This window comes from Adiantum capillus-veneris, chromosome 10 (assembly GCF_014529385.1).
Source record: "Adiantum capillus-veneris isolate H3 chromosome 10, ASM1452938v2, whole genome shotgun sequence".
NCBI classification, from domain to species: domain Eukaryota; kingdom Viridiplantae; phylum Streptophyta; class Polypodiopsida; order Polypodiales; family Pteridaceae; genus Adiantum; species Adiantum capillus-veneris.
The window spans coordinates 81,801,999-81,829,722 of record NC_140940.1 but is presented as its reverse complement, the minus strand read 5'-3'; the positions used below and the strand labels follow the sequence as shown (position 1 = coordinate 81,829,722).

Here is a 27,724-nt window from a genome sequence, read left to right as displayed (position 1 = left end):
CAACTACTGAAACATGTCCATGCAGCAACGCAGTTGAGTTCTAAACAACCTGTCCTCTTCTTGAAGACTTGAAGGAACTTTCTCAGTGTCATGTGAGGAAGATCCCTCTTCAGGTACTTGGTCTCTCTTCTCTGCCATAACGACAAGCTCTGTGTTGCTTTCACCCACAACAATCCACGCTGCACTTTTTGAAGAAAAAGTGACTATCCCGTCGATGGAACCATAAAACTGGCCTGTACAACGTAGAGGGCGGTGCTATTTCAATTACCTGTTAACTTTACACAGAGCACTAAGAAGGGAAGAGAACACAGTTGCGTCCAGCGACTAGAATGTCAATGCACACACGAGACCGACACCCTGTAGGCCCCAAAGACTGGTGCCCCTTTCGGTATTTCTTTATTCAAATTAAGGTAGACGATCCGACCACTTAGCACAAGCTTTCACAAAGCTGTCCAAACCTGGCGAGGGCTGAAAACGCAGGTTTTCGACCTGATTTTGGCAACATAACGGCGCAAAAACCCCTGTAGGTCAAAAGCACCTGTCTAGGACGGATTCCCTTGCTATCTGGAAGCTTTCTGGTGAGCTGTCACAGAATTTCAGCGGGCTGTTATTCCCTGTTTTTCACTGCCGGGTGCCCAAAAGCCTGTACGCGGATCCCAAGGCTCTCACGAGGCTCCCCCGGTGTTCCCTTGCAGTTAAGGTGCAAAACCCTAAACCTGCAGAAAAACACAGCAGGCTGTAATTCGCTGTTTCGGATCGTTTTTAGCGGAGCGAACACGCCTACGCGTGTCCCAAAGGCTCCCGCACGCAATGGGACAGTTCCCTTGTGAATTGGACGAGTTTTCACGTGAGAAAACTCTCCGAACTCGCAATCTTTCGTGATGAAACTGTGCGTACCTGTGGAGGATTAGCAATTAGCTAATCCGGTTCCTGTTCAAAAGGCTCTTGCCTTGGCAAACGCGCATAAACCCCCAAAACTATACATGTTCAACTGAGTAGCCCAACTAGTGGGGCATTACCATATGTGCCAAAGGGGAGAGAGAGATGCACGAGAGCAAATCATCGCGCTACATGAGACAGAGGAGAAGGCAAGCTTTCCATTAAAGCTGTAGACCTGCACCCACTACTCACACACACACTGTAGCTCACTTATGAGTCAAATCAGCCTCCTCTCTCAAATTGGGCGCCCCCTCTTCATGTTGGAAGTGGCAAAACTGCCTGGAGCCGCCATGTGTCCAGTTTGCCCCTTTTGAGTTAATTCTCTAGTTCCCACTGACTTATAAAGGTTATAAGTGACTTTCCGAGTGGCCCAGACTTCATTTGGCACACACAGGCTTCCATACTCATCAGAATTCAGTGCTAACTGGCCAGTCCCAAACTGACCGACCCAGACTCCCGCTTTGAGAAACCTATTCAGCCGCAGCCGTTTCACAGTAGCCATGCAATGTCCACTTGCACCTTTTCAAGGGTTCCGGGGAAAACAAGTAAAAATAAAATAAATAAAAATATCTAGTACTTATTTACAAAAGGCAACAGGAAAAATACACCTCCTGGTGACAGTTTCCATGCTCCGTAGGATCACCTACCTTGAAGATAGGCACAATAGTAGACAGTCTCTAGTCTCAAGTAGACCCTCACACATCACACGATTGAACAGAACTTCAAGAACCTCTATCAACATTCTCTAGCATGTATAAAGTGTTCTGCTACTTGACCATCATGATCATAGGCCCTCCTAGTCCTCATTTTATCAATGGCCGTCTTTACCATCTCAATGGTAAAGAAGGTACTCATGGGCATGGCTCAAGAGGATCTGGAAGGGGTGTCTGTCCAGGGACCGTATATAAGGATGTTGCATGCCGACCCCATACATCAGGGGAAGTAATCATTCGGGGAGGGGAGTGCTCATGAAAGAGACGCCGTGCCTCTCTTGAGTCTCTACTCAAGAAAAACTGGTATAAGTATCACTCCATCTAAGCTAGGAACGCTCGCTTCTTCCGTCGCACAAGGCGCTGGAAGGCTATCCGAGACTGTCTGTGATTGATGACCCCTAGGAGAAGATCCCTCTAAAGTTGTGCTCTCGTCTCTCTACCCTCCTCGTCATACCAGCTGTTCGGAGACATGCTCCAAGGATGGCGTCTCTAGTCAGGCAATGTGTGAGTATGCCTCTGCTCTTGCATCATGCAATTTCTCAGTCAGTAAAGTGGTGATCTCCTCCACTAAGAGTCCTTGCATGTCTGCTCCACATAGACGATCGTAGATCTCCTCTGTTTAGATAGAGTCAGTCTCTGGTGTAAATGTATAGCGGGTATGTGTCCTTCTTCCTGACACCTGAGTTGTACTGTACTGAAAGTGTAAAGAGAGCATGACCCACTGCTACACACATCCACTAGTCTGGGTCCTATTGTGAAATCCTGAATGCAGGGGATGAAGCTCGGTTGTCCCATGACATAGTCCAATGTGCTGGCCCCATGCCTATGCAGGACGCAAGTAAACCAAGCTGCTGCGGGAACTTGTTGTAGACCATTAAGTATGGCCAGTCCATGTGAGGCCCCCATTTCCAATAGATATCTCCCATGCTCAATGTACTCCTCATCCTGTGAACGTCTGTCAAGCCCCATATTATTGGTATCTAGCTCTCTGAGCATCACATCTGAGGTATCATAAAAAATTGTCTGATGATTTCTCGTGCGAGCATTAAAGTCCCCCGAGAGAATAATGTCACCATCTCTGGAAAACTCCCAGATGTCCTCGTCTAATGCAGTGAAAGGGGACTGTCCTCTAGGCCTACTCCTCCTGACCCTCTGCCTCAGTGCTCTGATCTCGTCTCTGCTTGACAAGTTGTCTCCCACCTTTATCGATTCACATGTGGCATAAGCTGTCCGGGTGCCTGGTGTGTCTCTAAGTAAAAGACAATGTCTCTCCCCATAAAGCTATCCTCAGATTTTAATCACAAACCGTACTCATATTAGGATGTGTTTGTTTCCATTCTCCCCCCACCCCACCCCACCCCTACCCATCAAGCTGCGCATACATCCGTACCACCTCTTCCTCAGCAGCTGGGATTGAGCAACCTAGTGCAGTGCGGCATTTGCTAGTGGGGTTTTCTCGCAGACCACTCTAGAGCGAGACCCCACTCCACGAGTGATGCGAATTGAGTTTCTCCCTCTCGGCAGTGCCTAGAGGCTTGGTTGATTTTGATATGAGCCACTCGGGGAAGCGCTTCGATTACTCATTCATGAGGTACCTTGGCAACAAAGAGGCAGATGTTGCACATACTCAGATCAGAGTCCACATTTTCTTAGTACCAGCCATGAGGAGATCAAGCTATAGATTCTTCCATTGTATTCTAATTCTCTGTGTGGAGGAGCCAACGGGATCGGTGACCCGTGGTATAGTTGGGAGCAACTGGCCCTAGGTCTTAGAATTCTATCGTCATTTGAGTGACCTGGGGGTGACAAACCTGCTAAATACTTGCTGGCCATTAGGATGGTTTTGTTTGTTAGTCTCAGATGTTTTTGATTTGTGACCTTTGGCTATACCATTGATTGCAGGCTTGCTTCTCCTCACTTTGGGCCATGCAACTTGTGTATTTTCCATGATTCAGAGAAAATCTAACAAGATATATACTCAGATAAATAAGACATTGAACACCAAACGGGGGCCTTTATTAAGTACGATACATGAAGTATGTTAGTTTCATGCTAGTGAGCGAACACCTCCAGTGGACAATAAGCTTATTAGCAAAGTCTTGTGTTGAGCTGTATGAAAGGAGAAAGAACGGGTACAATGATGCAGCAGAGTGAAAGTTTCTATCAATGTCAATTGAAGTTTCTCCTGTAGCAAACACAAGATTATTTCTTAAAGTGGAAATAATTCTTGAGTATTAGAATCTTACTGTCTAACCTCTGTCCAAACTGTGAGTAACATGTTAGTTTAACACCATTAGCAAAACTCTTACCGTGATAATTCGTCACAACATGCCCATTTGTGTCCCAAATTATTCCAGAGCCATTCCCTTCTGGAATCTGCAACTCACATGCAAATAGAAAGAAAACAGCAAGAACCACATTTTTTAAGCTTAACTGTTCTCCAAATATGACTGCCAGACAGCATTAAGCTTCCAAACAATCAATGGTATAACACAGTACAAAAATGTAAAAAGTATGTAGGACGAGAAAAGCTTTTAATGTACTTGACAACAAAACAAAAAAAAAGGGGAGATGCAGAAATGGAATAACGGTATCAGGTTGATTTCTATGAAGGTCAACTGACCGATAACACAAATCAAATATTCAAAATTTTCATGCTTCTGAGTGTCAGAGCTAAAAGGAAAGATACAAAATGTTTCATCTGTATCACTATGACCCGTGCTCATGCATCCTATCCCTAGAATGGTATGAGGTGCATGAGGATGCCCATCTATGAATAACACTATGCCCATCTTCAAAGAAATATGGGAGGAGAATGCAGTACATGGTAGTGATGATATGCTCTCTCTAAACATCGTGGTGAGAAACGTGTGGTGGCAGGGCTGCTCCTACTGTGCCTGATATCTAGCTGGCTAATATCTCTGCTCAATGTTGTTGAAATAAATGTCAAGGCCTTAATCTTCGTAAGGCATGCCACGTAGTAGGCCTCAAAACGATGGCTGACTGTCTCTGTCAGCCCCGTCTCTGCTGCAGCTCTGCTCCACTGATCTGTCTCTGGTCTATGCATCTCCATAAGACGTAAGTCTAATGCGGGTACCCCATAATTTTCTGGCACGGACAAAACCCCTCTTTGCGGAGGCAGTGCTATCTACCATGATCTGATATTATGGGCATCAGCATAGGAATGGCTGAGGAGCATTCCATGCCTGTCCGATATAGTCCTACATGAAGTCGCATATTATGACCCAATTGCTCCCTACTTGGTGCAGGAGGCAACCTCATAACTAAATGGTGGGAATCTATCAGTATCAGCTCATGTCTAGTATGTCAGAGGGCAAATTATCAGGGCTTTTTCTTGGAGGGACGGACAGCACAGGAGGGGGGGGGGGGGGGGGGGGGGGGGGGGGGGGGGGGGGTTCCATAGGCGCATGCTGGCATGGAACATGCTACTGTGTGCTGCTACTGATATGGCAGCCAGAGGACGACGTAGAATATAGCACATGGCTACTGCCATCAAAACATGGGAGTGCACTACAATATCAAAAGAAAGAGGGATGAACAGTTGATCGCCAGACTGGTCACTGAGGACCAAAAGTTGCGGAATTGCTTGAGACAAGACAAGAAGAATGAATGAAGTTCGTAGGAAAAAGGATCAAGAAAGAGGTGATAGAGGAAACAAAGAAGGAGACCACATGGTTCAAGACTACACTAGAGGAGAACATGCACCAAGCTAGAGGGTTGAATGTACGGGTAACAGGATTAAGGCATGTGCCAAGGGCACGCTAGAGGAGAAACATGCACCAAGCTAGAGTGATAAGGATCTCACCAAGTGCGAATGTTAGTGCTTTATGTGAGATATTGGGGCGTACGGCCCCTCAATTTTTATAGTTTGGGATAGAGACACGGCAGGAGGAAGAAGGCTGTACAAAAAGAGGGACATCTCATTATCAACAGCAAGGGGGTGCATCAGGAAGTGTGATCAATGAGGTACATACACAGGATGAGTTTGTAAATGAAACGGAGTTTTGTAGAGAGGATAGATGAGGTCATAGGCAGCACGTACATTGGTTTTTTCAAAGAGGCACATAAGCGCCAGGAGCGGTGTAACCGTGGAGGGCACCACATGCCAACTAAAAAGAACAAAACTGGAACAGACTTTAGCACTTCAACACAACTTGAGAGAGAGAAATGAAATGAAACGAAATGGTATATTAACGTCTTTGAAAGGCCAAAATGACCTATGAGACCAAAAAATTACAATTGGTGAATCTGATACCATATACCTAGATGAATCCAGGATATACCCAAATTCACCCTTGAAGGAAAGTGCAAGGTATAGACTCATGGTAGTCACCCACGAGACAATATAACCATCAGCTCCATCATGCATAGTATTGACTAAATACCACGACATCCCCACTAACGTCGTCAGTGCCCAATAGTGGGTGTAGAACTAGGTACAAACATATGCTCCCAAACACAACACACACCACACGCACACACACATGAGCATACATCAACACAAAGTTCAGCGTGCTGAGTTTCTGTCATGACTCCGGAGATCAAGGGCAGACTCAGCCATAATGTGATACCATGTCTGAGTACGGAAAGTACAAAGAACTAACACTAAAACTAAAAACACTAAGGGAATGAATCTGAAGCTGATTCGGAATTGAGACGAGATAGAGGGAAGGGGGGGGGGCGGGGCGGGGGGGGGGGGGGGGGGGGGGGGGGGGGGGGGGGGGGGGGGGGGGGGGGGGGGGGGGGTGTGTGTTGGTGGGTTCAAATGAAATCTCTCATCAGTCGTTGTCGAATCTCATCAACCTCCTCCATGGTCAGTACTCTGGTTGGGCGTCTTGCATGTCGAGCCAGAGTGATCTGTATCTTCTGCTATAGCCTTCGTCGATGGTGGGAGACCCCTCGAGGTCGTGGGCGTCTAGATCTGCCTAGCTCAATGGCTCGGTCAATCAACGTTGTGTGGGTGGGCTCTGAGATCTGCTGTGATGACTGCTCCTCTGGCTCTCCCCTGGCTGGTGTAAAGAAATATGTGATTCGTCTCTAAGACTGTCTCTCCCCTGAGATCTGCTGTGATGATTGCTCCTCTGGCTCTCCCCTGGCTGGTGTAAAGAAATATGTGATTCATCTCTGAGACTGTCTCTCCCCTGATGTCCTCAGTAAGCTTTGAGATCTGCCTAGCTCAATGGCTCGGTCAATCAACGTACCTCTAGTGTGGGTGGGCTCTAATATCCGCTGTGATGACTGCTCCTCTGGCTCTCCCCAGGCTGGTGTAAAGAAAGCTGTGATTCGTCTCTGAGATTGTCTCTCCCCTGATGTCTTCAGCAAGCTCTCTTTAAGTCTGCGCAGCTCTAGCAAGAACAATCCGAGACACCTCTGATCCTCGTATCTCACGACTCTAGAAAATGGTCTGATTCTGAAGAGACACTGGAAGCGGCCACGTATCTCATAGTATGCGGGGCAATGCCATGTGTAGTGCAGCTCTGTCTCTGGTTCTAATTGACATAGGTGACATATCCTGGCCCCTGCTGGTACCCCTCGAAATCGGCCAGTCTTGATCTGGAGCTGATGTGAGGATGTGCGTTCTGCCCAATAGCGCATCGTATCCCATGACATAAGTGCGTATCAAGGTATGCACACCTAGTCACAAAACCGTCCTCCGTGAGTTGGAGAAGATGCTCTCTGTAGAAGGCCATCTTCGTGCCCGACTCCTATGTCGGCTGTATCCATGTGCTCTTGGTATCTAGCTGAATCAGATCCTGGTGTATGAGTCTGGTGATCTCTGTCCGTGTGAGAGACAGGGAGGGTGCATCCAGGGAGTATTGAAACGGAGGTAGTCTATCCATGCTGAACCATGCTGTCATCTGTCCATGCTGTATCGCCTTATAGCGCTAGTTGTCGAGAAGACTCGAGGGTAAGCCGAGTATATCTGTCCCTGGGGAGATCCCATAAACTGTGTATAAAGGATACTGATTTAGTCAATGCCTCAACCACAAGGAGGGGGGGGGGGGGGGGGGGGGGGGGGGGGGGGCCAGCTCGGCTCGGATAATCTCATGCGGCACTAAGGCCTTAGCCCAAATCATTCGAGCGATCATAAAGACCAAAGGCCTCTCCATATATCTCTATCCATCTGTGTTGCCAGATTTCCCATGATGGTCTACTAAGGGTCCCCATACCTGAACTCCGTAGAGCATAGCTGTAGTCACTAGAGTGTCAAAAAGCCAGAGCTTTGTTCGCAGGTTCAGTTTCGAACCTGCGAACACATCCTCTCCAGTCCTCCCAAGGCTGCATATGCTCTCGTCAGTCTAGTTTCTATGCTCTCCTCAGTGAGAACACCGGTCCACCGAAAACTACCCCTAGATAGGTATATGCATCTGTGTACTCCAAAGTTTCCTGACCATACGTAAATGTGGGTGCTGACCTCCTGACCCACTGTGGTGTGGTGTTGAACACCATAACCTTGGTTTTCCCAAGGTTGACAGATAATCCATTGTCACGAGCAAATGTATGCAAAGCATCTAAATGACGTTGCATCCCCTCTGGAGAGTTAGAACTCAACACAATATCAGCAGCATATAGTAACAACAGGATCCATGTCCCTGCTAGCTGAGCCCCTCTGTCTCCCTGACGTTCTACATAGTCTGAAAACTCATCTACATACATCCCAAAAAGAGTCGGAGATAGGGAGCATCCCTGCTTCACTCCAATAGTAGAGTGGACCATGTCAGACGTTCCCTCTGTAGTGCGTACTCGCCCTATCAGTGTCCTGTATAAAGCCAGAATACCCCATATGAGCTCTATAGGCACACTGATGCTTTTCTTTAATCGTGTTAAGCTCTTCAATTACTGAGGGTTGAAGCTCTCCCTCTTCGAGGACATTTTGCCATAGCACCTCTGCAAGCTCTTTCTTGAGTAGTGTGATTTCCTCATCTTGGGCCTTCACACGATCCTTGAGTGTATGTATAGTGCTTTCCTGTGCCAACACGCGCTCGTCGAGTGCCTTAACAATACCTAGGAGGTGGCGATTAATCTTGTTGATGGATTCGCTCATTTCTTCTTTGCATTTTTTAATGGCATCCTCCATAGGGTCATCCTTGCTATTTTGTTTCCTCATGATTCAAGACCGCAAAAGGAGAGGGAGAGGGAGAGGGATAGAATTGAAGAGGGAGGAAAAATCCCTCTCTCTCTCTCTCTCTCTCTCTCTCTCTCTCTCTCTCTCTCTCTCTCTCTCTCTCTCTCTCTCTCTTTGTGCGTGCAAGTTTTCTCTCTACGCTTTTCACTTTTCTCTCTCTATGCTTGGTTCTTTTCTCTCTCTACGCTTTAAAATGCTCAGCATTCTCTCTCTACGTACGGGCGGCCGAGGGGGGGCGCACAAGGCGAGGCAGCCGGGGGGGGGGGGGGGGGGTGCGAGGCGGCTGCGGGAGTACGAGGGAGCAGGGGCTGCAGGAGCGCGATGGAGCAAGGGCGCAGGGGGAGAGAGAAATGAGAGAATGAGAGAGAGAAAGAAAGAAAGAAAGAAAGAAAGATTTTTAACGTCTATGTCAGGCCGAAATCGGCCTATGAGACAAATCAAATGTACATGGCGTGTATGTCATCCGTCTATCGGAAAGACAAATGAAACAAAACTGATACAAAACTGAACTGAATGTAGGTAGTGGAGTATCTGAGGAGGGATGGGGCTCTATCTCTAGGGGTATATGCATGTCTATATGCTCAAGGTAGTACAATCATGAGAATGCATCAAGCTCTCTAGCTCCATCCTGTACAAATGGGGGGATGTAAGATGTGGTACATGGGCGGGGCTGGTGCCAAGGCTACCCGGATGAAAGCTGTCGGGTCGGCCCTCATCTGAGCTACTCGCTCCTCAGTGGCACGGCGCTCCCGGGCTCGGATCTCCTCGATCTGTCGGTGGTGGGAGCTCACGCCCTGTAGCCTGGGACTCGTGGTCGTCGTCTAGCTCGGTTCACCTCCGCCTGTGGGAGTGTCACTCCTCTCTGAGTATCTGATGAGGTAGGGGTGGCAATCCTCTGAAAGAAGTCTGTGAGCTGCGACTGTCTCCCCTCTGTCTGTGTAGCTGTGCGTGGCTGTAGTAGTGTGTCCCGATGGCTCTGTATCTCTAGTAAGAAACGTCCGAGCTGTCTCTGATCTCGAGAGTCCATGATCTCTCGGAGAGTGGGCTGTCCTCTGAATAAGGCCTCATACCTGCCTCTGATCTCAGTGTATGCTCTGCATCTACATACAAAGTGCTCCTCACTCTCCACCTCCTCTGTGCAGGCTCTGCAGACTCGCTCCTCCCTGGGAACACCAGTGTGTCTCCCGATCTCAATCTCTAACCTGTGTGAAGCCACTCTCAGCTGACCAATCGCCACCCGTGAGCTATGTGGCATATATGTGTCCATATAGCGTGGTCTCTGTATGAACCCCCAGACAATATGGTGAGAAATTGGTCTCTGTAATCTGACATCCTCGTCCCCAAGCCAGGTGACTCCCAGACTCTCCTAGTGTATAGCTGCCACAGATCCTGTCTCAATACCAAGTTTCTCTCACTGCGAGAGAGGTGAACAGATGATGAGTGGGGGTCGTACTGGAATGGTGGTAGGCTCTCCATGTCAAGACCGTGTCCCTCAAACCATGCTCTGACCTGTGAGTACCAAGCTCTCGCATGCCCACTCTCTGATAGCTGTATAGCTGCCTCGACTGCTCTACGAGTAAGTCTGTCAGGAGGTAGCTCTCTCATCCTCTGGATGAAGCAGACTGTCTGGAATAATGCCTCTACAACCATAGGTGGTGTGGCGAGCTCGGCTCTAATAATGTCATGTGGCACTGTCTTCTTGCTGCGGAGCAAGCGTGAGATCATACATACCTGTGGCCTCTCAAGCTGTGTCCACTGGTCATCTGTCAATCCTGGTGCCCATACTGCCGCCGAGTACATCAGGGCCGGGGTGACTAAGGTGTCAAAAAGCCAGCCCTTCGTGCGGGGCTCCTGAAAGTGTGCCTGGTGGCATCTCCGCTCTAGCATGGTCAGAGCTGCATATCCTCGGGTGAGCCTGTCAACAGCAGCCTGCCTCATAGTGAAGGGTCCTGGTAGGCTGGTGAATGTGATGCCAAGATAGACATAGGAGGTGACTACATCAACCTGTCCTCCTGCTGCTGTGAAGGTGGCAGCGCTCCTCACTGCACTGGATGTGTGAAAGATCATGACCTTGGTTTTGCCAAGGTTCACAGTCAACCCCTTGTGTGTGCTGAATTCGTCCAAGGCCTCAAGATGGCGTTGCAAGCCCTCGGGTGACTCTGAAATCAACACAATATCATCAGCATATAACATGATGTGGACCGGAGTACCTGCCAAGTCGCTCCCCTCTCCCCCTGCTCGTAGTATGTAATCGGAGATCTCGTCGATGTAGAGCCCAAAGAGTGTCGGGGAGAGTGGGCATCCTTGCTTAACACCAATGGTGCTAGCAATGGTCTCTGAAAAGCCGCCTGGGCAACGAACTCGACCCGTCACCCTCTCGTAGAGAGTATATATGGCCCAAATCATCTCTGTCGGTACCCCAATGCTGTGAAGGCGCTGGAAGAGTCTCTCGCGTGGGACTGTGTCAAAGGCCTTGCGGAAATCCACAAAGCAGCAGTAAAGCCTCTTCTTCCGCGCCTTTGCCCCATCAATGAGGCAGCGCAGAACGAAGATGTGGTCAGTGGTGGAGAAAGCTCGTCTGAAACCTGCCTGGCCTGGAGCTCGTAAGCCCTCGGTCTCTGCGTAGCAGCTAAGCTGTGCCTCAAGTACTGCTCCATATAGCTTGGCCATCGTGTGGCCAATCATGATAGTCCTGTAGTTCCCTGGGTCCAGGGTGTCGCCAGATTTGTGGATAGGCACTATGGTGTGTGTCACCAGCGTGTGACTACTATCTATCCTTTTTGTTGATTTCTTTCTTATTATCTATTTACTTTCACTTTTTGGAAACACCCCTCGGGAAATCTAACTGCCCTGCATTGCATAGCTAGTGTGGAACTGTCCAGAGGGAGTCCAGGCCTGAGGGCAAGAGAGCACTAAGGTTGGACAAGGACTATGGTTAGCCAAGTGGGGTCATTGACTAGCCAAAGTGGAATCCTTTGCTACAGAGGCTACATTTCAGTTCTGGATGTGGCCGCAGTGTACAAAGAGGGTCGGATGACCTAGAAAGATACAATGGCAGCATCTCCTAAAATTTAGGGAACTGCTATTTTGGGACCTGAAAATGTCTTCGCGTCATTACGTGCAGTTTGACATGGGGATCATTTTGTTACTCTGTGGCCAAGTCAACAGAGGCTGCAGGTGAGATATTTTTAGACCCGAGGGTCTAAAGCGGGGAAAATGCACAAATGAGTGACACTTGGCACTTTGAGGCCAGTTTACTACTTATAGAGAAGGCAAAAACGTGATTTATAGTGGGGAGGCTCATTTTGCAAGTCTCTGTCACAGGTTAAGAGCTATGGAGTGCTTGCTTTCCCTCTTATGCACAGTGCGGTGCCAGGAGTGATGCCCTGCACGCTACGCACTGCCCTCTCTCTCCCCTTTGGCAGTATGTTATGCCCCTCTAGTGGGCTCTTCATTTGACCAATGTACAGTTGTGTGGGTTCATGCGCGATTGCCGAGGCAAGAGCCTCTTGCACAGGTACTGGATTAGCTAGCGGCTAATCCCCCCGCAGGTACAGGTGAATTCGGAGAGGTTTCACGCCAGAAATCTCGTCCGATTCAAAGGGCAAGTAGCCCTACAGGTGCGGGAGCTCGAGGACTTGCTAGGGATGCGACCGGCACGCGAAACGGAGCCCGAAACAGTGAATTACAGCCTGCTGTGTATTTTTGCAGGTTTAGGGTTTTGGCCCTAAACGGACCCTAATACCCCCAGGAGGTTCGGGGACGCAAGGGGACCGCTGTACAGGTGATCTGGCGCATTTTCAGGGCTGAAAACAGAGAATTCAGCGTGCTGCAGATTCTCGCCAGGTTTTGCAAAGTGCCCGTATGCGTCGGGAAAGTCGGTCAATGCGTGGGAATACTGACCGTGAAGGGTTCTAGTACAGTTATGCTGCCGAAATCGGGCTGGAACAGTGGAAATTCAGCCGAGTTTGTGTGGGGCAGCTTGTAGGAACCACAGCGTTTATTCCCTCTTTTGAATAATAAAGAAATACCGAAAGGGGAGCCTAAGTTAGGGGCCAATCTGGTGTCCGTCTACTCATACAGGTGCAATCTAGCAGCCTGTATCCCTCTCCCCTTTGTTGTGTCTTGAAAGTACAGGTAAAATAGACGACTAATAATGGGTGAAAGCTAAATCAAGGTTTAAAGTAAAGTCTACCGCCCTTTTTGGATTGAACAGGCCGGTTTCAGTGTGCTGTGTCCACTCCTCTGGGAAGCCCTCCCCTATAGCCCGGTTGAAGACATGTGCAATCAACGGGGCTATAGTGGAGGCCGCATAAATGATGTGCTCACTCTGTAATCCAGTGTGGTCAGCTGATCGTCTGTGCTGCATGCGGCGTATGGCCCTCTCTACCATCTCTGCTGTAAAGAAGGAGGAGCACGTGGGGCGTGGCTCATGTGGCTGTGGGATAGGAGGCTGCCCTGGCACCTCATAGAGGCGCTCTGCATAATCATGCCATATCTGTGGATCCTCAATAGCTGTGGTCGGACGTGGCTCGCGCAGGGTGCGCCATGCCGTCGCGCTATCTATGCTCATGAATAGGCGGTATAGCTCAAGCTCCTGTGCCTCTTCGAATGCTCGCCGCTTTTGGCGTGTCAGCGTCTTCATATCTCGTCTGGCCTCTCTCTCTGTGATCTCTCCTAAGGCTCGCCGTGCACGGAGGCGTCGGTATAACTCTCTGCACTCATCATCATACCAACGGTTCTGAGGCATAGTCCCGGGGGGGGGAGTGCGTCCTGTGTGGGTGGTGTGTGGAAAAGAGCTAATAGCTGAAGTGTGGAGAACGGAAGAGATATGTGATGTGAGAACTGAGAGTGGTGTGGATGGGTGGAGGAGGCATAGGCCATGCTCGACCTCGGCTGAGTAAAGAGAGGCTAGCTCATGTGTGAAATGGATGGTGGTGTGTGGAGTGTGTGCTGTGGAGCTATGTGGGATGGTATCTCCGGTGATGGAGAAAGAGAGGTATGTGTGGTCGGCTCCGATGGGTATGGGTGGAATGGTGAAGGATGTGATAAGGTGTGTAGCCTCCCTGGGTCCCAGAATATAGTCGACTGTACTCCCCCCTCCCTCTGTAACTCCATGTGGCATACAAGTCAGGCCCCCTGAGGTGGGCCACTGGGCCATCCCGTTATAAATAACGAGACGGTGCTGGGAGCCAAGTCGAAGTAGGTGTCGTCCGTAGGCTGTGACTGGAGCTCTGTCTGCTGTATCTCTCATAGTGGCCTCCTCATCTAGAGTGTGTAGTGCCTCTGGGTCCTCGTGGTCATATGTCTCACACTGCTCACTGCGCGTACGAGCATTGAAGTCTCCCATAAGGAAGACTTCACCCAGTGTGGAGTACTCCATAATCTCCTCCGTGAGGCATGCGTACGGTGACTCCTGCTCAATAGGGGCGAATCTGGAGCCTGTGGGAGCAAAGTAGCAAAGGGCAATGTAGACGATCCTGTCTCGTGAGAGCTCGAGGCGAATCCACATGTATCGGGCCTGTGGGTCCCGGGCAACAATCTGTAGTCTGCTGTGAAGCCCCTGTCTAAAAAGTATAGCCACTCCTCCTGAACCGCGAGTGGTGTGCTGGCGCATACATCCCCGATGTAGAGACTCCCATTGGAAACCATGTATCCGTGGTAACCCTCTCTCTGGGCTCTCGTGTGTCTCTGTAAGTAGAATGATGTCTCGACCTCTCATCACCTCCTCAAGTCTCTCTGGGTGTGTCCATAGGTCTCCATTGCAATTCCAAACCGTGACATGAATCTCCTCGTGTGTCCCACAGGCCGCGAGTCCCTATGCGATGGTCTTGCCATCAATGATAACCCTACCATCTCGATATACTGCCTTCTTCCCTTCTTTGCGGGCCTGGTGGACTCTAGGCATGCACGTGCGGCGGTGATCTTGTTGCATCTTTGTGAGGTCATCATCAAGATAAATCGGGGGGCCTTCTAGCCCTCTCAAGATGACCCTCTTTCGGAGGAAAGAAGTTCGAGACTCCTCGGAGGCGAATTGGAGGATGAGAGCTCTCTTCTTTGGATCTTTGCCGGCTCTCCAAACTTTGGAGAAAGGGATCTCTTCTTCCTTGTATCCCACTTTCTTGCATAAGGCTTTCCCATCGCTCTCGGGTGTGGACCCTTCTTCTTCTTTGATGCCGGTCACTCGCACATTGAGACGGCGAGCTTGTCGCATTTTCTCCTCCTCGATGGTTGTGTGTACGATGAGTACCTCATCTTTTTGGGCTTCCTCTCTTGCTACCTTCTTGATATTCTTTTTGACCACTTCGACCCATCCTTCTTTGGTGGCTTCTAATTTGTCCTCAATGCTTGCGGTGAGGGCTTTGGTGATCTCCTCCTTGAGGGCTTCCTTAGCCTCCTCTTTAATCTCTCCTTCCTCGGGGGTGAGGGATGTGATGGAAGCATGAAGGAGGTCGATTTGTGCCTTCATCTCTTCTTGCTCTTTCCTCCATCTCTCCCTCTCCTTCTCGTTCTCCCGTGCCCTTCTCTCCTTCTCCTCTTTGAGGTTTTGGATTTCCGCTCTCATGTCCTCTTTTTCTTCGTTCCATAGCTTGATGAAGGTGGCTTTCTCCTCCCTCCATATCTCTCTCTCCATCCACCATTCTTTCATGTCCTTCTCCAATTGTGCAAGCCTCTTGTTCGTGAGCATGAAGGTTGTCTTCATTGTCGATTTCGGCGACTTGATGATGGGGGAAGACATAGCTGTATTCGGAGCTACCCTCTCTTCATATTGTGAAGAAGAGGGGAGAAGGGGAGTACGTGTATGTATGCGTGTATGTGTGTAGTGTGTGTGTGGGTATGTATCCGTGTGTGTGTGTGTGTGTGTGTGTGTGAGAGAGAGAGAGAGAGAGAGAGAGAGAGATGGCTATGTGATCGGGAGAGAGGAGGGGCTGCGTGAGGGGGAGGCTGGGGGGGGGGGCAGTTCAACAGCAGGCGGGGGCAATGGCGGGAGCGACGCAACAGGGGGGAGTCGGCAGCGAATGGCAGCGGCGGCAGGGGCGGCAGGGGCAGGTGGGGCTGCAGCAGCGGCTGTGCCGCGAACTGCTACAGCTGGGGGTGGGCAGCGCGCGGACACGCAGAGAGAGAGAGAGAGAGAGAGAGAGAGAGAGAGAGAGAGAGAGAGAGAGAGAGAGATGAAATGAAATGATATGTTAGTCTTCAAAAGGCCACAACGACCTACAAGACCAATCCGTTATAAACTCGTGAATCTGATACCATATCTAGGTACAAAAAACAGATACTAAAATGAACCTAGAAGTGCTACTTGTTGGAACTGTATGGGGTATGTATGACCATTGATACAATGGGTGCCCAATACAAGAGGTTGATATAATGAGTGATGAATCCATCCTCATCTATACTCGACATAAAAAGGCTCTCCCCGGTAGTTGCACCTTTGTCAGAGCAATATAAAAGAAATACCGAAAAGAGCACTAGGGTTTTGGGGCCAGTGCTTCCGGGAATGGAACTTTGCCACTTCGTGTCTACCATGTGGCTTCAGCATGGACAGCTTGCCTCCCTTCCCAGTACTCCCTTGATGCACCATTGTTGTCTCTTACACGGGTGGAGATTACTAGACTCATTCGCCAGACCTTACCCAGTTGGACACCAGGAGGACATGGATAGAACCAACACAGGAGTTGGGCACGAAGATGGCTTTCTGCAAAGAGCATCTTCTCCAACTCACAGGGGATGGATTTGTGATTCAACGCAGCTATATGGATACACATCTATCCCATGGGTTATGGTGTGCCATTGGTAAGATACGAACATCTTCACACCAGCTTGAGATTGAAACTGGTAGATTCAGAGGGATACCAGCAACTAGCCGGATAAGCAGCCTATGCTCCAGAGACAGAGATACATTATATATGTTAGTGCACATTGTATTACGAGATATGGGGGCGCTTCCACTGTTTATTTAGAGAGGGTTTCGGACCCTTGTCCACAATCATGAGCTATCACGACCAGAGATGTCTTGGACTGTATCTACTTGAGTTACAGAGACATAGAGATAGTTTATTGAGGAGATCTGGGGAGAGCCGACTTGTAGATCCCAGCCGAGGGCCCTAAACCTTAAGAAGAAGCAGCAACAGAAGAAGTTTTACCAACTTATAGAACCTCGCCGAGAGGGGCAATTTTTAAAAATTGTTCCCACCAACTTATGGGACCGCCTCCGATGGGGCCCAAGTGACCTAAAGACATTAAATAAAGCAAGATCTACATACACACACACACACACACACAAATTACCTTGCATAAAATTCGATGACGTGGCAGTTGTACGGACGTTCTGCATTTTGCGCTGACTGAACTTAACTTAAATAGATATAGAGAGAGAAGAGGAGAGTCGACACGAAGCAGCAAAGTTCCGCTTCAAGATGCACTGGCCCTAACGACTGGCAGCTCTTTCAGTATCTCTTTATTGCCGATCACCAAGGTACAACTCCCGAGGGTCCAACTCTATGCGACTCTATGTCCAGATGCTTTGCCAGAGAGTGGCCCCAAGGGTTCCTTTTAAGCTTACAAGGGATGCCCAAAAGCAGAGCCCCAAAAGCATCAAATCAAAAGCTCTTTCCCCAAAAGATCTAACTCCAGAAACTGGCGCCAAAAGCTGCCCCATGAAATTGCACTGCCACGTCAGCAGGTTTCCACGTTTTGCGGGCTGACCGCCACATCATCAATTTCACAGTTTTCAGCCCTGCCTTACAGGTGCCATGTCAGCAGCAGATTCCCAGTTTTAATTGTTCTTAGGCCCCCCCCCCCCCCCCCCCTCCCCGCCCACACCTTCAAATTGGTTCGAAGTTCCACAAGGTTAAGAGTTTTTGAAACCCTAACCCCTCTTGTCCTCAGTATATGCCACGTCACAAATTTGTGACAGAAGCCTCCAAGAAGAGCCTAAGCGGCTGGAGTTCTGTCCATTGCCAACAACTTATCGCAGGTAAAAGCAGTATGAATGGCTTCAACCTTCCCTCACCACATGTTTCTCTGGCATTGCAAAGACATCATGCTTTGTAGAGCTCCTTTGTCGCGGAAGCTTTATAAAGAGTGCACTTAGATGTCGCCTAAGAAGTAAGGTGGTGCAGCGGTATTATTGTCACGTGACACATCCAGCCCTATGTATCCGTGGACAAGCTACAGCATGATCAGGGTTCAGTTCAGTCCAATCAGTCTAGATTAGAAGTGATATGGCACTTTTGTGAGTCTATTCGTAGACCGTGCATGCCCAGTCACTTAGCATAGATGCATATCCTCTGGTTGCACACAGCATGATCATAAGCATTCCCATCAGAATCAATTAGGGGATTTTTCCAGTGCATTTAGCCTATTTTTCCTATTTTTGACATTTTTCACTTATTAATTTAAGTGAATTCTCAACAAAAGTAGGTAGGGCAATTTTGCTAAGTTTGTATATAAGCAAACTAGAGCTAGCACTATTTGGCAGAAGAGGCAGCAGGAGCACTGCTCAACAGGCACCTTCTCAGCAGGACCCCAAGGACTTCTAACGTTTTTGCTTCACAACAGCTTGGCTAGCGTTTTTGGACAAGACCACCGCAGATCAGCCAACATTTTGCTCTTGCAGATCCCCGGCGACAAGACCACAGCAGATCAGCCTGGCGTTTTTGCATTTGCAGAATCCCAGCGACAGAAACACAAATTTCAGCCCCTAGAGTTTTTGATTTGCAGCACCACCTCAGCGTTTTTACAGATCATCGCGACGGAAAGTCAAGTACCATCAGCATTTTCAGTTTTCAGCAGTTAGACATCGCAGATCAAGTCCCGAACCTCGCAGATCTCACCTTCCCACAGCAGTTCCTCGCCACACGGTCAGTTTCCGCAAGGTTTACAGTTTCAGCCCGGAAAACGCAGATTTCAGCATCTGCGTTTTCAGCACGTCGTCGTCGCATCGTCGTCGTCGACATCATCACCGACATAGAGTCAGAATTCAGCAGATAGAACATTTGCAGATTTCAACCCATAGCGATTTTGGACAGCAGTAGAAAGATTGCAGATTTCAGCCCTAGTGTCGTCGTCATCATCACCGTCGTCATCGCCGACATAGCCTAGACTTGCATCAATCTCATGCATACCATTTGGACCAGATTGTGCAATCATAAGTAGACCACTCTCGCCGACGAGAGTGGGGCCTTCGGAGGAGGGTTTTACAACGTCTCTGGTGTCGTATCTCTCTTCTCTCTCTATCTCTCAGTCTCATATACTTGCACGCACAGAGTCCATTCACTTTGTTTGTGATCATAACATTCTCTCATTAAGAACGGAAGGCTCTACCTTCCATAAGAACAAAAGGAACGTTGAGCACAATTCGGAGCACTCATCTTGAGCAAAGCGCAAACAATCATTCCACTGCACCTAACACTTACATTCAATTTATTCTAATTATTCGAACAAGTATGGCTCGTTTTTGGTAGACAAGTGATATACAACCTCAGCCCACTCCTTTAGCTCCTCCATAATGTCCTCGATACCCACACTGTTTTCTTCTTTTCCATTCCTTTCAGTTGAAGTATAAATACAAAAGAACTGGTTGTATCTTCTCGGAAAGATTAAATAGAGACAGTGCGTTAAAACCTAAGAAGCCATAGATGACACACGGTAGAGTACGCAGTCTCTGGAGTCAGATTGCAATCCACATGAAGATAAAGCATTGTGAGAAACTACAGCCATCACCTAACACCGCCCCTTCCTTTTCACCAACCCTACATGAGGAAGCACACAACCTTGCAAGTCCATACATTCCCAGTTTTACATGCTCAGACCCTGCTTGCATCATTTCTTTTTAAGTCATTCAAGGTTATTGTTGACACCAGTCGTGAAGCCAAAACAGCTTCTTCAGGTTTGATCATTGAAGCTCTTGATGTCCTACTTGTACCCTCTCTTACATACCAGATTTTCATATTGGAAAGAAGATCATGGCGCATCGAATAGCAGGCCACAATTAAAATGTTTGTTGCATGGCAGTGAGCATCATCTACAATTGCAAGTCTGTCAGCCTTTGCAGGGCTGGCATTCTTCACACAACAAGGAGCTTGAGCCAGATGTGGAACTCAAAAATGACCCAGAGGACACATCACTCTACATCTTGATTTCATGACCATGCTGGATTTGCTACCCGGATCTATAATTAATAGGCCCCATCAAAGCTAATCCCTTTTCAAAAGCTTGTATTATTTCACCATCCTATCTCCAACATAGCTGCAATTGGCTCCCATGGTTTTCAAAGCAGATTTTAAATGAAGAATATGAAAGGATTTTCTTCAACCACAAAAAAAAAAAAAAACACAAGTATAATTGTGCTAACTGGAATCAAACATAGAAATTTTCAGAACTACTCCATTATGCAATTAGCCTGAAAAGCTTTCTCCATGGCATACCTCAACCATCCCTGTCAATGTTGCTCGAGGACGGAGAGTCACATCAAAGACATTGACCACTGAGTAGGTTGTTTTTTCAAAAAGAGTGACAAGCCGCTCCTGCCATTGAGCAAGTTAAAGCTAAGCATTCAGGAAATTTAAATAACCAACTACAGGTTCTTGGTTGAAAACATGCAAGCACTTACAATTGTTGGGGAAGCTTACCTCATTAGGTGGAAGTTCACCTCTAGTTGCCACAGTAGGAGTAACATCCTTTAAAGTTACTGTTGGATCACCGAGGGCAAGGGCTGAAAAGGAGGAATATGAAGCTCTTGTGAGAAGCTTCGATGTGCCCCTGTTATAGTCTATTGGACATGATAATGCATTTAAATATTTGCAGTTTCCACATCAAAATCTGCAGCCGAATTGTTGTGGCAAGCCTAGAAAAGGATACATCTGTATGCTCTTTAAAGTTTTAAACAGTCCAATGCAACCCTATCTATGCTCTTTAAACAGTCCTATGCATCCTATATATGCTCTTTAAACAGTCCTCTGCATCTTATGCTCTTTAACGCTCTTAAAATACAAAGTACGGAAGACATCAGAAAAATTTCCCGAGCACCAACCTGATGAATTTCCATCATGACCTGAAATTCCACAAACGCTACCCAGTCCTATAAAGATGAGCCTCCGCCTAGCGAATGAACTTTGCTCATGATTGATGTCTTTCCCACTGACCTGAAGAATTTCAAGGCTGTACCAATAGCCAGCACAAACTAATCAATCAACGGTTAGGGGACCTCATATAAACTTCCATTATTCCAAAACCTGTTAAAGACTACAAAAAAAGCAATGAGCTCCTAATACAATATTTCCATACTCGGTTCTTTCTTCAAGACTTAACTAACCTCCTACTATTCCTTGAGTAGATTTTTCATCGGGTGTCAACTTAGGGGCTTTTTGAGTTTTAGTCTTTCCTTTATTATCAATGTTAGAAGAAGAGTTGTATGCTCTAGCTGTAGTGAAAGATTGAGAAGAAGAGTTATTGTGGTTCTTACCATTCTGATGATTCTCTTGGTTATATGGGATACTCGACTTGTTCTCCTTAGGCTAACCTCTGTTGTGCTTCATTTCTTGCTCGAGAGCAATCCTCACAGCATCATTATAGTCACTGGGACGGGAGACCCTCACATCATAGTACATACTTGATGTACTCGCCTAGGCCAAAGAGGAAAGCCTCCTTACGCTTCTCGTTCAACTTATGCAGTTGGACACCAATTTGCAAAACACGGTTAGAACATTGCAGGAGTCCCATTTCGTTTGAGATCTCGCCTTTCTAGTTTCAATCGATCAAGTTACTATGGCGACATAAAGCGCTCCTTGAGCTTGAATTGGAAGTCGACACAATTGTAAGGCAAGGGCTCACCATCCGCGGCATGCTCGCAATGCACAGCCATCTGTGCATCTTGTCAGGCTTGATACCAATTAATGGCATCACCCAAAGAATACATGGCTCCTGGTTCAAAACTATACTTGTCATGCACATGGCTCAATGTGCCACGTGGACATGTTTCAGGGACTTACAGAGCCAATTTTGCACCTATCCCTAGATAGGAGTGTCTAGAATCCTGCGAGGTTTAGTACAGGCAATTTTGTGAGCCTGTTCGTAGGACCTGCGAACAGCTTAGGTTTTCCAATTGTGGAACCCTCTTGCATGAATGAATTGTACAATCGTTTTGACAAATGTTGTTACACTATGATGGGCATCTAGCATGACGTGCATGTACTTTTAGGTTAGAGGAATCCAATGAGCCATTCCCCCCGTCAATAGGGTTCCTAGATTGGCAAATGTGTGATAGTTTCACCCAAAAACTTAGCCTTGGTCAAACTTTTTAATAAATCATTGTAATGATTTATTTTATAAGAATTTGACAGAGACTTTTCCCTACCTAAGCCTTAAGACGTTCAAAAACCCAATTCCTCACCTATAAAGGGAGCCAGCATTTGCATCAGATTTGCTAGTGCTCCAGATCAGCCTTGGCATTTTCTACAAGAACAGCCCTAGCGTTTTTGCTTCAGATCAGTCCTAGCGCTTGCAAGTTTCAGCAAATCAGCCAACGTTTCCAAATTTCAACCCCTTTCCCTCACCGGAAACCGCTTGGATCTGTCCTTGCTAGCCCCTCACGGATGCGGTCCGGTACCTCGGCAACCCATTGAGCCTCTCCTCGCTATTCCCTCGCCATCATCGAGTGCTCCATTGCTGTCCATCATTGACATCATCGAGATCTGCGTTTTCAGCCCTTCATTCCTCTCACATCGGGAGCGTAAATAAACTCTACCCCTTGGTGGCCATCGAGAGAATCACTTAAAATGCTTCACAACTTTAAAATTAGAGTCGACACGGCCCGGCATAGTTCTGTGCCCAGAGGTATTAGCCACAAAACCTAACGTCCCTTTCGGTATTTATTTAATATATTAACAATTGAGCAAAGTACAACACCCGAGGGGTCCTCTGCTCTCAGACTCTGAGTCCAGATGCTCCCAAGAGTGAGGCCCTTAGGGTCTATTTCTCTTTACAAGGGATGCCCCATGTCACGTGACATCCCAACCCTATGTGTCCGTGGACAAGCTACACCACAGCAGGGTTCAGTCAGTCCAGTCATTTTAGATCACTACATTAGTAGTGATCTGGCACTTTTGTGAGTCTATTCATAGACCGTGCATGCCCAGTCACTTAGCTTAGATGCATATCCTCCGGTTGCACACAGCATGATCATCGGAATTCCCATCAGAATCCATTAGCATCAGTTAGGGGAATTTTCCAATGCATTTAACCTATTTTCCTATTTATTGGTATTTTCACTTATTATTTTTAAGCGACTTTCCTACAAAAGTAGGTAGGGCAATTTTGCTAAGTTAATATATAAGCAAACCCAAGTTAGCACTTTCTGGCAGAAGAGGCAGCAGGAGCTTCCGCTCAACAGGCAACTTCTCAGCAGTACCCCCCTCAGCATCAAGATCCCTCGCCATCCACCTCCCATGCCTGGCGTTTTCTCCCACAGTTCACAGATCAGCCATCGCTTGAAGTCCTCCCCCTTTTGACGGTAGTCCCACCTGCAGATCAGCCCCAAAGGCATAGCGTTTTGGACTCGGGCAATTCAGCCCCATCCTCAGCGTTTGAAGATCGTTAGCACATCAGATCTGCAGCACTTCGTAGCGTTTTCAACAGCATGAACCTCAGCCTATGGTGGCGTTTTTGCAACAAGTCTGCAGCTCATAAATCGCAGCCATAGACAGCAGTTTCCCAGCGTTTTTGACCCCAGCTTACTAGCGTTTTTGACCTGCACAACCAGCGTTTTCAGCCAACAGTGGTGGCCTTAAAAATGCAGCCAAAATCCTGGTTTTTGCCAGCGTTTTTATTCAGCCCTAAGCCCCGACAAGGACAGTCATTTTCAGCCATAAGCACAGTACGAAACAGTCATTTTCAGCCACTGAAACAGTCCCCAAATTCAGCGATTAGAAGCCAACAGATTTCAGCCATCGAGTCGTCGTCGTCATCACCGTCGTCGTCATCGGCATAGTCCCATTGCATCTGTCCATTGCATACGCATTGTACACCTTTGTGCAATCAAAGTAGACCACTCTCGCCGACGAGAGTGGGGCCTTCGGAGGAGGGTTTTACAACCTCTCGGGTGTCATATCTCTTCTCTCTCCTTCTCTAGGTCTCATTCACTTGCACGCACAATCCACTCACTTTGTTCGTGACTACAGCACTCTACAAGACGGAAAGCTCTCTCTTTCCCTAAGAACTAAAAGGAACCTTGAGCAATAAAGATCACTAATCTTGAGAAAATACAACATTCATTCCGCTGCACCTTACATTGGTATCAGAGCTTTGGAAGTGTTCTGCATTACTCAAGGAAAGAACCACAAGAACCACAAGAATTTTGTTGCTTGTTGCGATCGCACGAACCCAAGTTTACTTGGGCGTGGCGATTCCTAATCGTGTTTTGTTGAAGAGTGACAGGAATCCCAAGAAAGAAGGGCTTGTCCAGCCTCCCCTTGTGTCTCTTTTCACTCATTGAGAGCGGACCGTGCACTTAGCAGCCGGCCAATCAACGTGAGGTGGGAAAAAGCAACCTTGGTGTGAGCGCAAGGCCGCCAAGGGGTGCGCCCGTAGAAAAGGGTAGAACTCGGGTGAAGAGAAGATCCTTCTCCAACACGATTTGCAAGCGAAAGAACCCCAAGAACCCAAGACCCTCAAGACTCAAGAACCCTAGATTCTCACGAATCAAGGACCTCAAGAACCTCAAGACCCTCAAGAACCCAAGTTCCTCGCGAGCTTAAGACCCCAAGATCATAGTGCATGGTCGTAACCCGAAGCGGCATGGATACTTTGCATTCAGGTGATGAGCATGAGAGAGGCAACGAAGGATTCTCCCCACCAGGAGGTTTTTCCAACCCTCCCCCTTCGCCATCTACGCCATACCCTATGGAGGCAATGATGAAGCAAATGATGGCCATGATGGATAGACAGGAAGACAAGCGCCTTGCTTTAGAACGCGAGCGCGACGCAAGAAAAGAAAGAAAAGAACTCAGGAAGGAAGAAGCGGCAACAAGACACACAGCATTGGAGGCCGAGCGTGAAGCTCAACGAGAGCTACGCACTCAAGAATTGCTTGCCCAAGTTCTCGTCTCGAAGACCGAACCACCCAAAGATCATGGGAGTTCCTCTCGTGGTGCAAGCCGCGATGCGGATTCCAACCATCCAGTTACAGAAAAGTTGATTTTCAGTAAGTATGACGGTAAGATGGATGCTACGGTGATTCATTCTTGGTTGCATCAATTTAATGCTTATTTTGCGACAACTAAGAAGACAAGCAATAGCAAAGTTTTGACGACAGCTATGTACCTTGCCGGTGATGCCATTAATTGGTACCACGCATGGCAAGAGGCACAGCTAGCCGCGCACCTAGAGGCAGCCGACGATTTCAGGCCCCTCTCTTTTCGTTGAGCTGATTTCCAAGACAAGCTCAAGGCGCAGTTTATGCCACCTCAGTACCTCGCACGGTTAAAGGACGATTGGCGCGCTCTCAAGCAAAATGGTATGCCGGTTATGTCTTTTTCTAATCGTGTTTTGCAGCTAGGTACCCAACTACGCATGTCGGATGAAGAGCGCAAAGAGGCTTTTCTCTTTGGATTGGACGAGTATATCAAGTACGATGTCGAGGTACTCGATCCAATCGATCTCAACAAGGCGGTAGCGATTGCTCTCGCGCAGGAGATAAAGCACAACAAGGGAAAGCCTAAGGAGAACAAGACTTCCACAAGTACCTCGCAGACTTCTCAGAACCCTCAGAACGGTAAGAACGGTAAGAATGGTAAGAATGATAACTCTTCTAACCAATCTACCAACAGTATCTCATCAAAGAATTCTTCCAATGAATCTAAGGGTAAGGCTAACACAATTGCTAAACCTAAGCTAACTCCAGATGAAAAGGTAGCACAACAAATTGTAGGAGGTTACATCACGTTGGAAGAACAAAGCAATTATTCTAAAGAAGGTCGTTGTTTTCATTGTCACATTAAGGGTCACATAAAAAGAACATGTCCTAAGCTTGAATCGAATGAATCTACAGAACCCACAGCACCCACTACATCTGTCAATGCAATGAATGATAACACGATTGTGCCCAAAGTTTCTCAGGACCCTCCCATTGATGATTCTCTCATTAAATGTTATGGCCTTACGTCGGGGCACCGTTTTGTCATATTGTTTGACCAGGTAGTATGCATGATGTGATCAATTCCTCTCTTGTTGAGAAAGTCCGCCTCGAAGTTAGTCCGAGATCTCCTATCGAGGTCTCTGGCTTTCGTCCTGGTATTAACGCTCTCATCACCGAGGAATGCCTTGATGTGTTGTTTGCAATCCAACAGACTGCCTTCAGTAGAAGATTTGTTGTTTCTCCTCTCTCGGGATGTGATATGATTTTAGGCATTAAGTGGTTTCGTGAGACTGATGCTGTCATAAAATTTGCGGCTAACACTATAACTCTCAATGCCGACAGTGATTCTCCTACTGTCTTTCATGGAGTGGATACTTCTCCTTCTCCATCTCTCATTGCTAATATGCACGACAAGGTTGAAAGGATTCGAGATAAGGAGACTCTCTTAGTCTCTTTTTCTCCACAGCCTGACACACAGGATTTGCATGATTATGAGAAGCATGATGATTTGAATGATAATGATTTGCATGATGATTTGGATGACAAAGACAAGCATGATGACTTGCACGAAGATGATGTGATTGATGATGTGTTAGTGGATGCTTTTCCTAGTGAAACTAACCTCGTTGTAGATTCGATCAATCACCAAGAATCGATCTTGGCTTTCGAGTCGAGGTCCACAGATCCCCCACAAGAAGATTCGACAGATCCCGAAGAACTGATCTTAGCTCTCGAGCCTTGGTCCAAAGAACCATCACAGGAAGTATTGTGTGTTCGCATGATTGATACGCACGCATTGTTTGAGTGTTTCATTCGTGAAAGTTTCCTGTATTTTAGTCAGCATCGTTATGTGATCCCTTTCCCTAGGCAAGACATATTGTATGTTGAGCACGTTTCTCTCATGGATGAGCACGAATGTATGCGGATTGTGCATGAAAAGTTGAAAAGTTTGTATGTCGGGAAGTCACATTCCATGTCTCTTCCTTGGCATGACACAGTTTCTGAACGAGCACATGATTGTATGAGTACCAAGCATGGGCATTCCATTGTGATTTGCCACAGTGTCACGATTGTGACTATGTTGCAGTATTACATCTACTCCTAGTTGCAGATACGCGAAGTGCCATGCCAAGGAGGACCCTTGCGCTTGGATGGTCACACCCCTTCGCCCAAAAGACGTGCCTCTTCGCCAAAAGCCACACTCCTTCGACGACTGGTCACACCCCTTCGCTCTACGGGTGCGACTCTTCGCCCAATGGTTGCAGCTCTTCGCCGAAAGGATGTGTCTTTACGTCTAAAGTCATGTCTCTTCACTAGGAGACGTGTCTTTTCATTTATGTCTCTTCGTCTCCTATATAAGGAACCCTTGTATCACACATTCAATAAATCAAACACAGAGTCTTCTAAGTCTTGTTCTAAGTTCAGTTTCAGTTTCTTAAGTCTTAATCATGAGTTTAAGTACTTAATTAAGGATTAGCACCTAGAATCCTTACAGTGGTATCAGAGCAAATTTTTTTCCCGGGACCCGAAGGTTGTGAGCCTCTCACCCTCGCCGCTACTCTCCTCCCCCCTTCCCGGAGTTACATGGAAGCAGAAGAACGGTGGTACGCATGTGCATACGAGCATATAAGGTAACCTAAACCTTATTTCTCAATTCTGTAAACAGAAAACAGAACACAGATGTGTGTGCGCGCACGCACGTACCCGTGAATGGTGATGCTGGTGGCCACGAAGTTGAACCATCGAAGGAGCCACAGAATACTTTGAGTCGCTTTCAGCGCGGCCCAA

The 27,724-nt window shown here is 47.7% G+C and overlaps 1 protein-coding gene across 1 annotated transcript in view; it reads right to left on the bottom strand.

Moving 5' to 3' along the window:
* LOC147449146 (protease Do-like 8, chloroplastic) overlaps nt 1-27,724 on the bottom strand; it is a 53,949-nt gene that overhangs the window by 20,209 nt on the left and 6,016 nt on the right. The window contains exons 2-5 of the mRNA XM_086521711.1: nt 20,837-20,964; nt 20,436-20,518; nt 20,232-20,330; nt 3,962-4,028 (exon numbers count right to left, since the gene is read on the bottom strand). Of these exons, the coding sequence (XP_086377837.1) occupies nt 3,962-4,028; nt 20,232-20,330; nt 20,436-20,518; nt 20,837-20,964 (377 nt within the window). The remainder of the gene's footprint in view (nt 1-3,961; nt 4,029-20,231; nt 20,331-20,435; nt 20,519-20,836; nt 20,965-27,724) is intronic.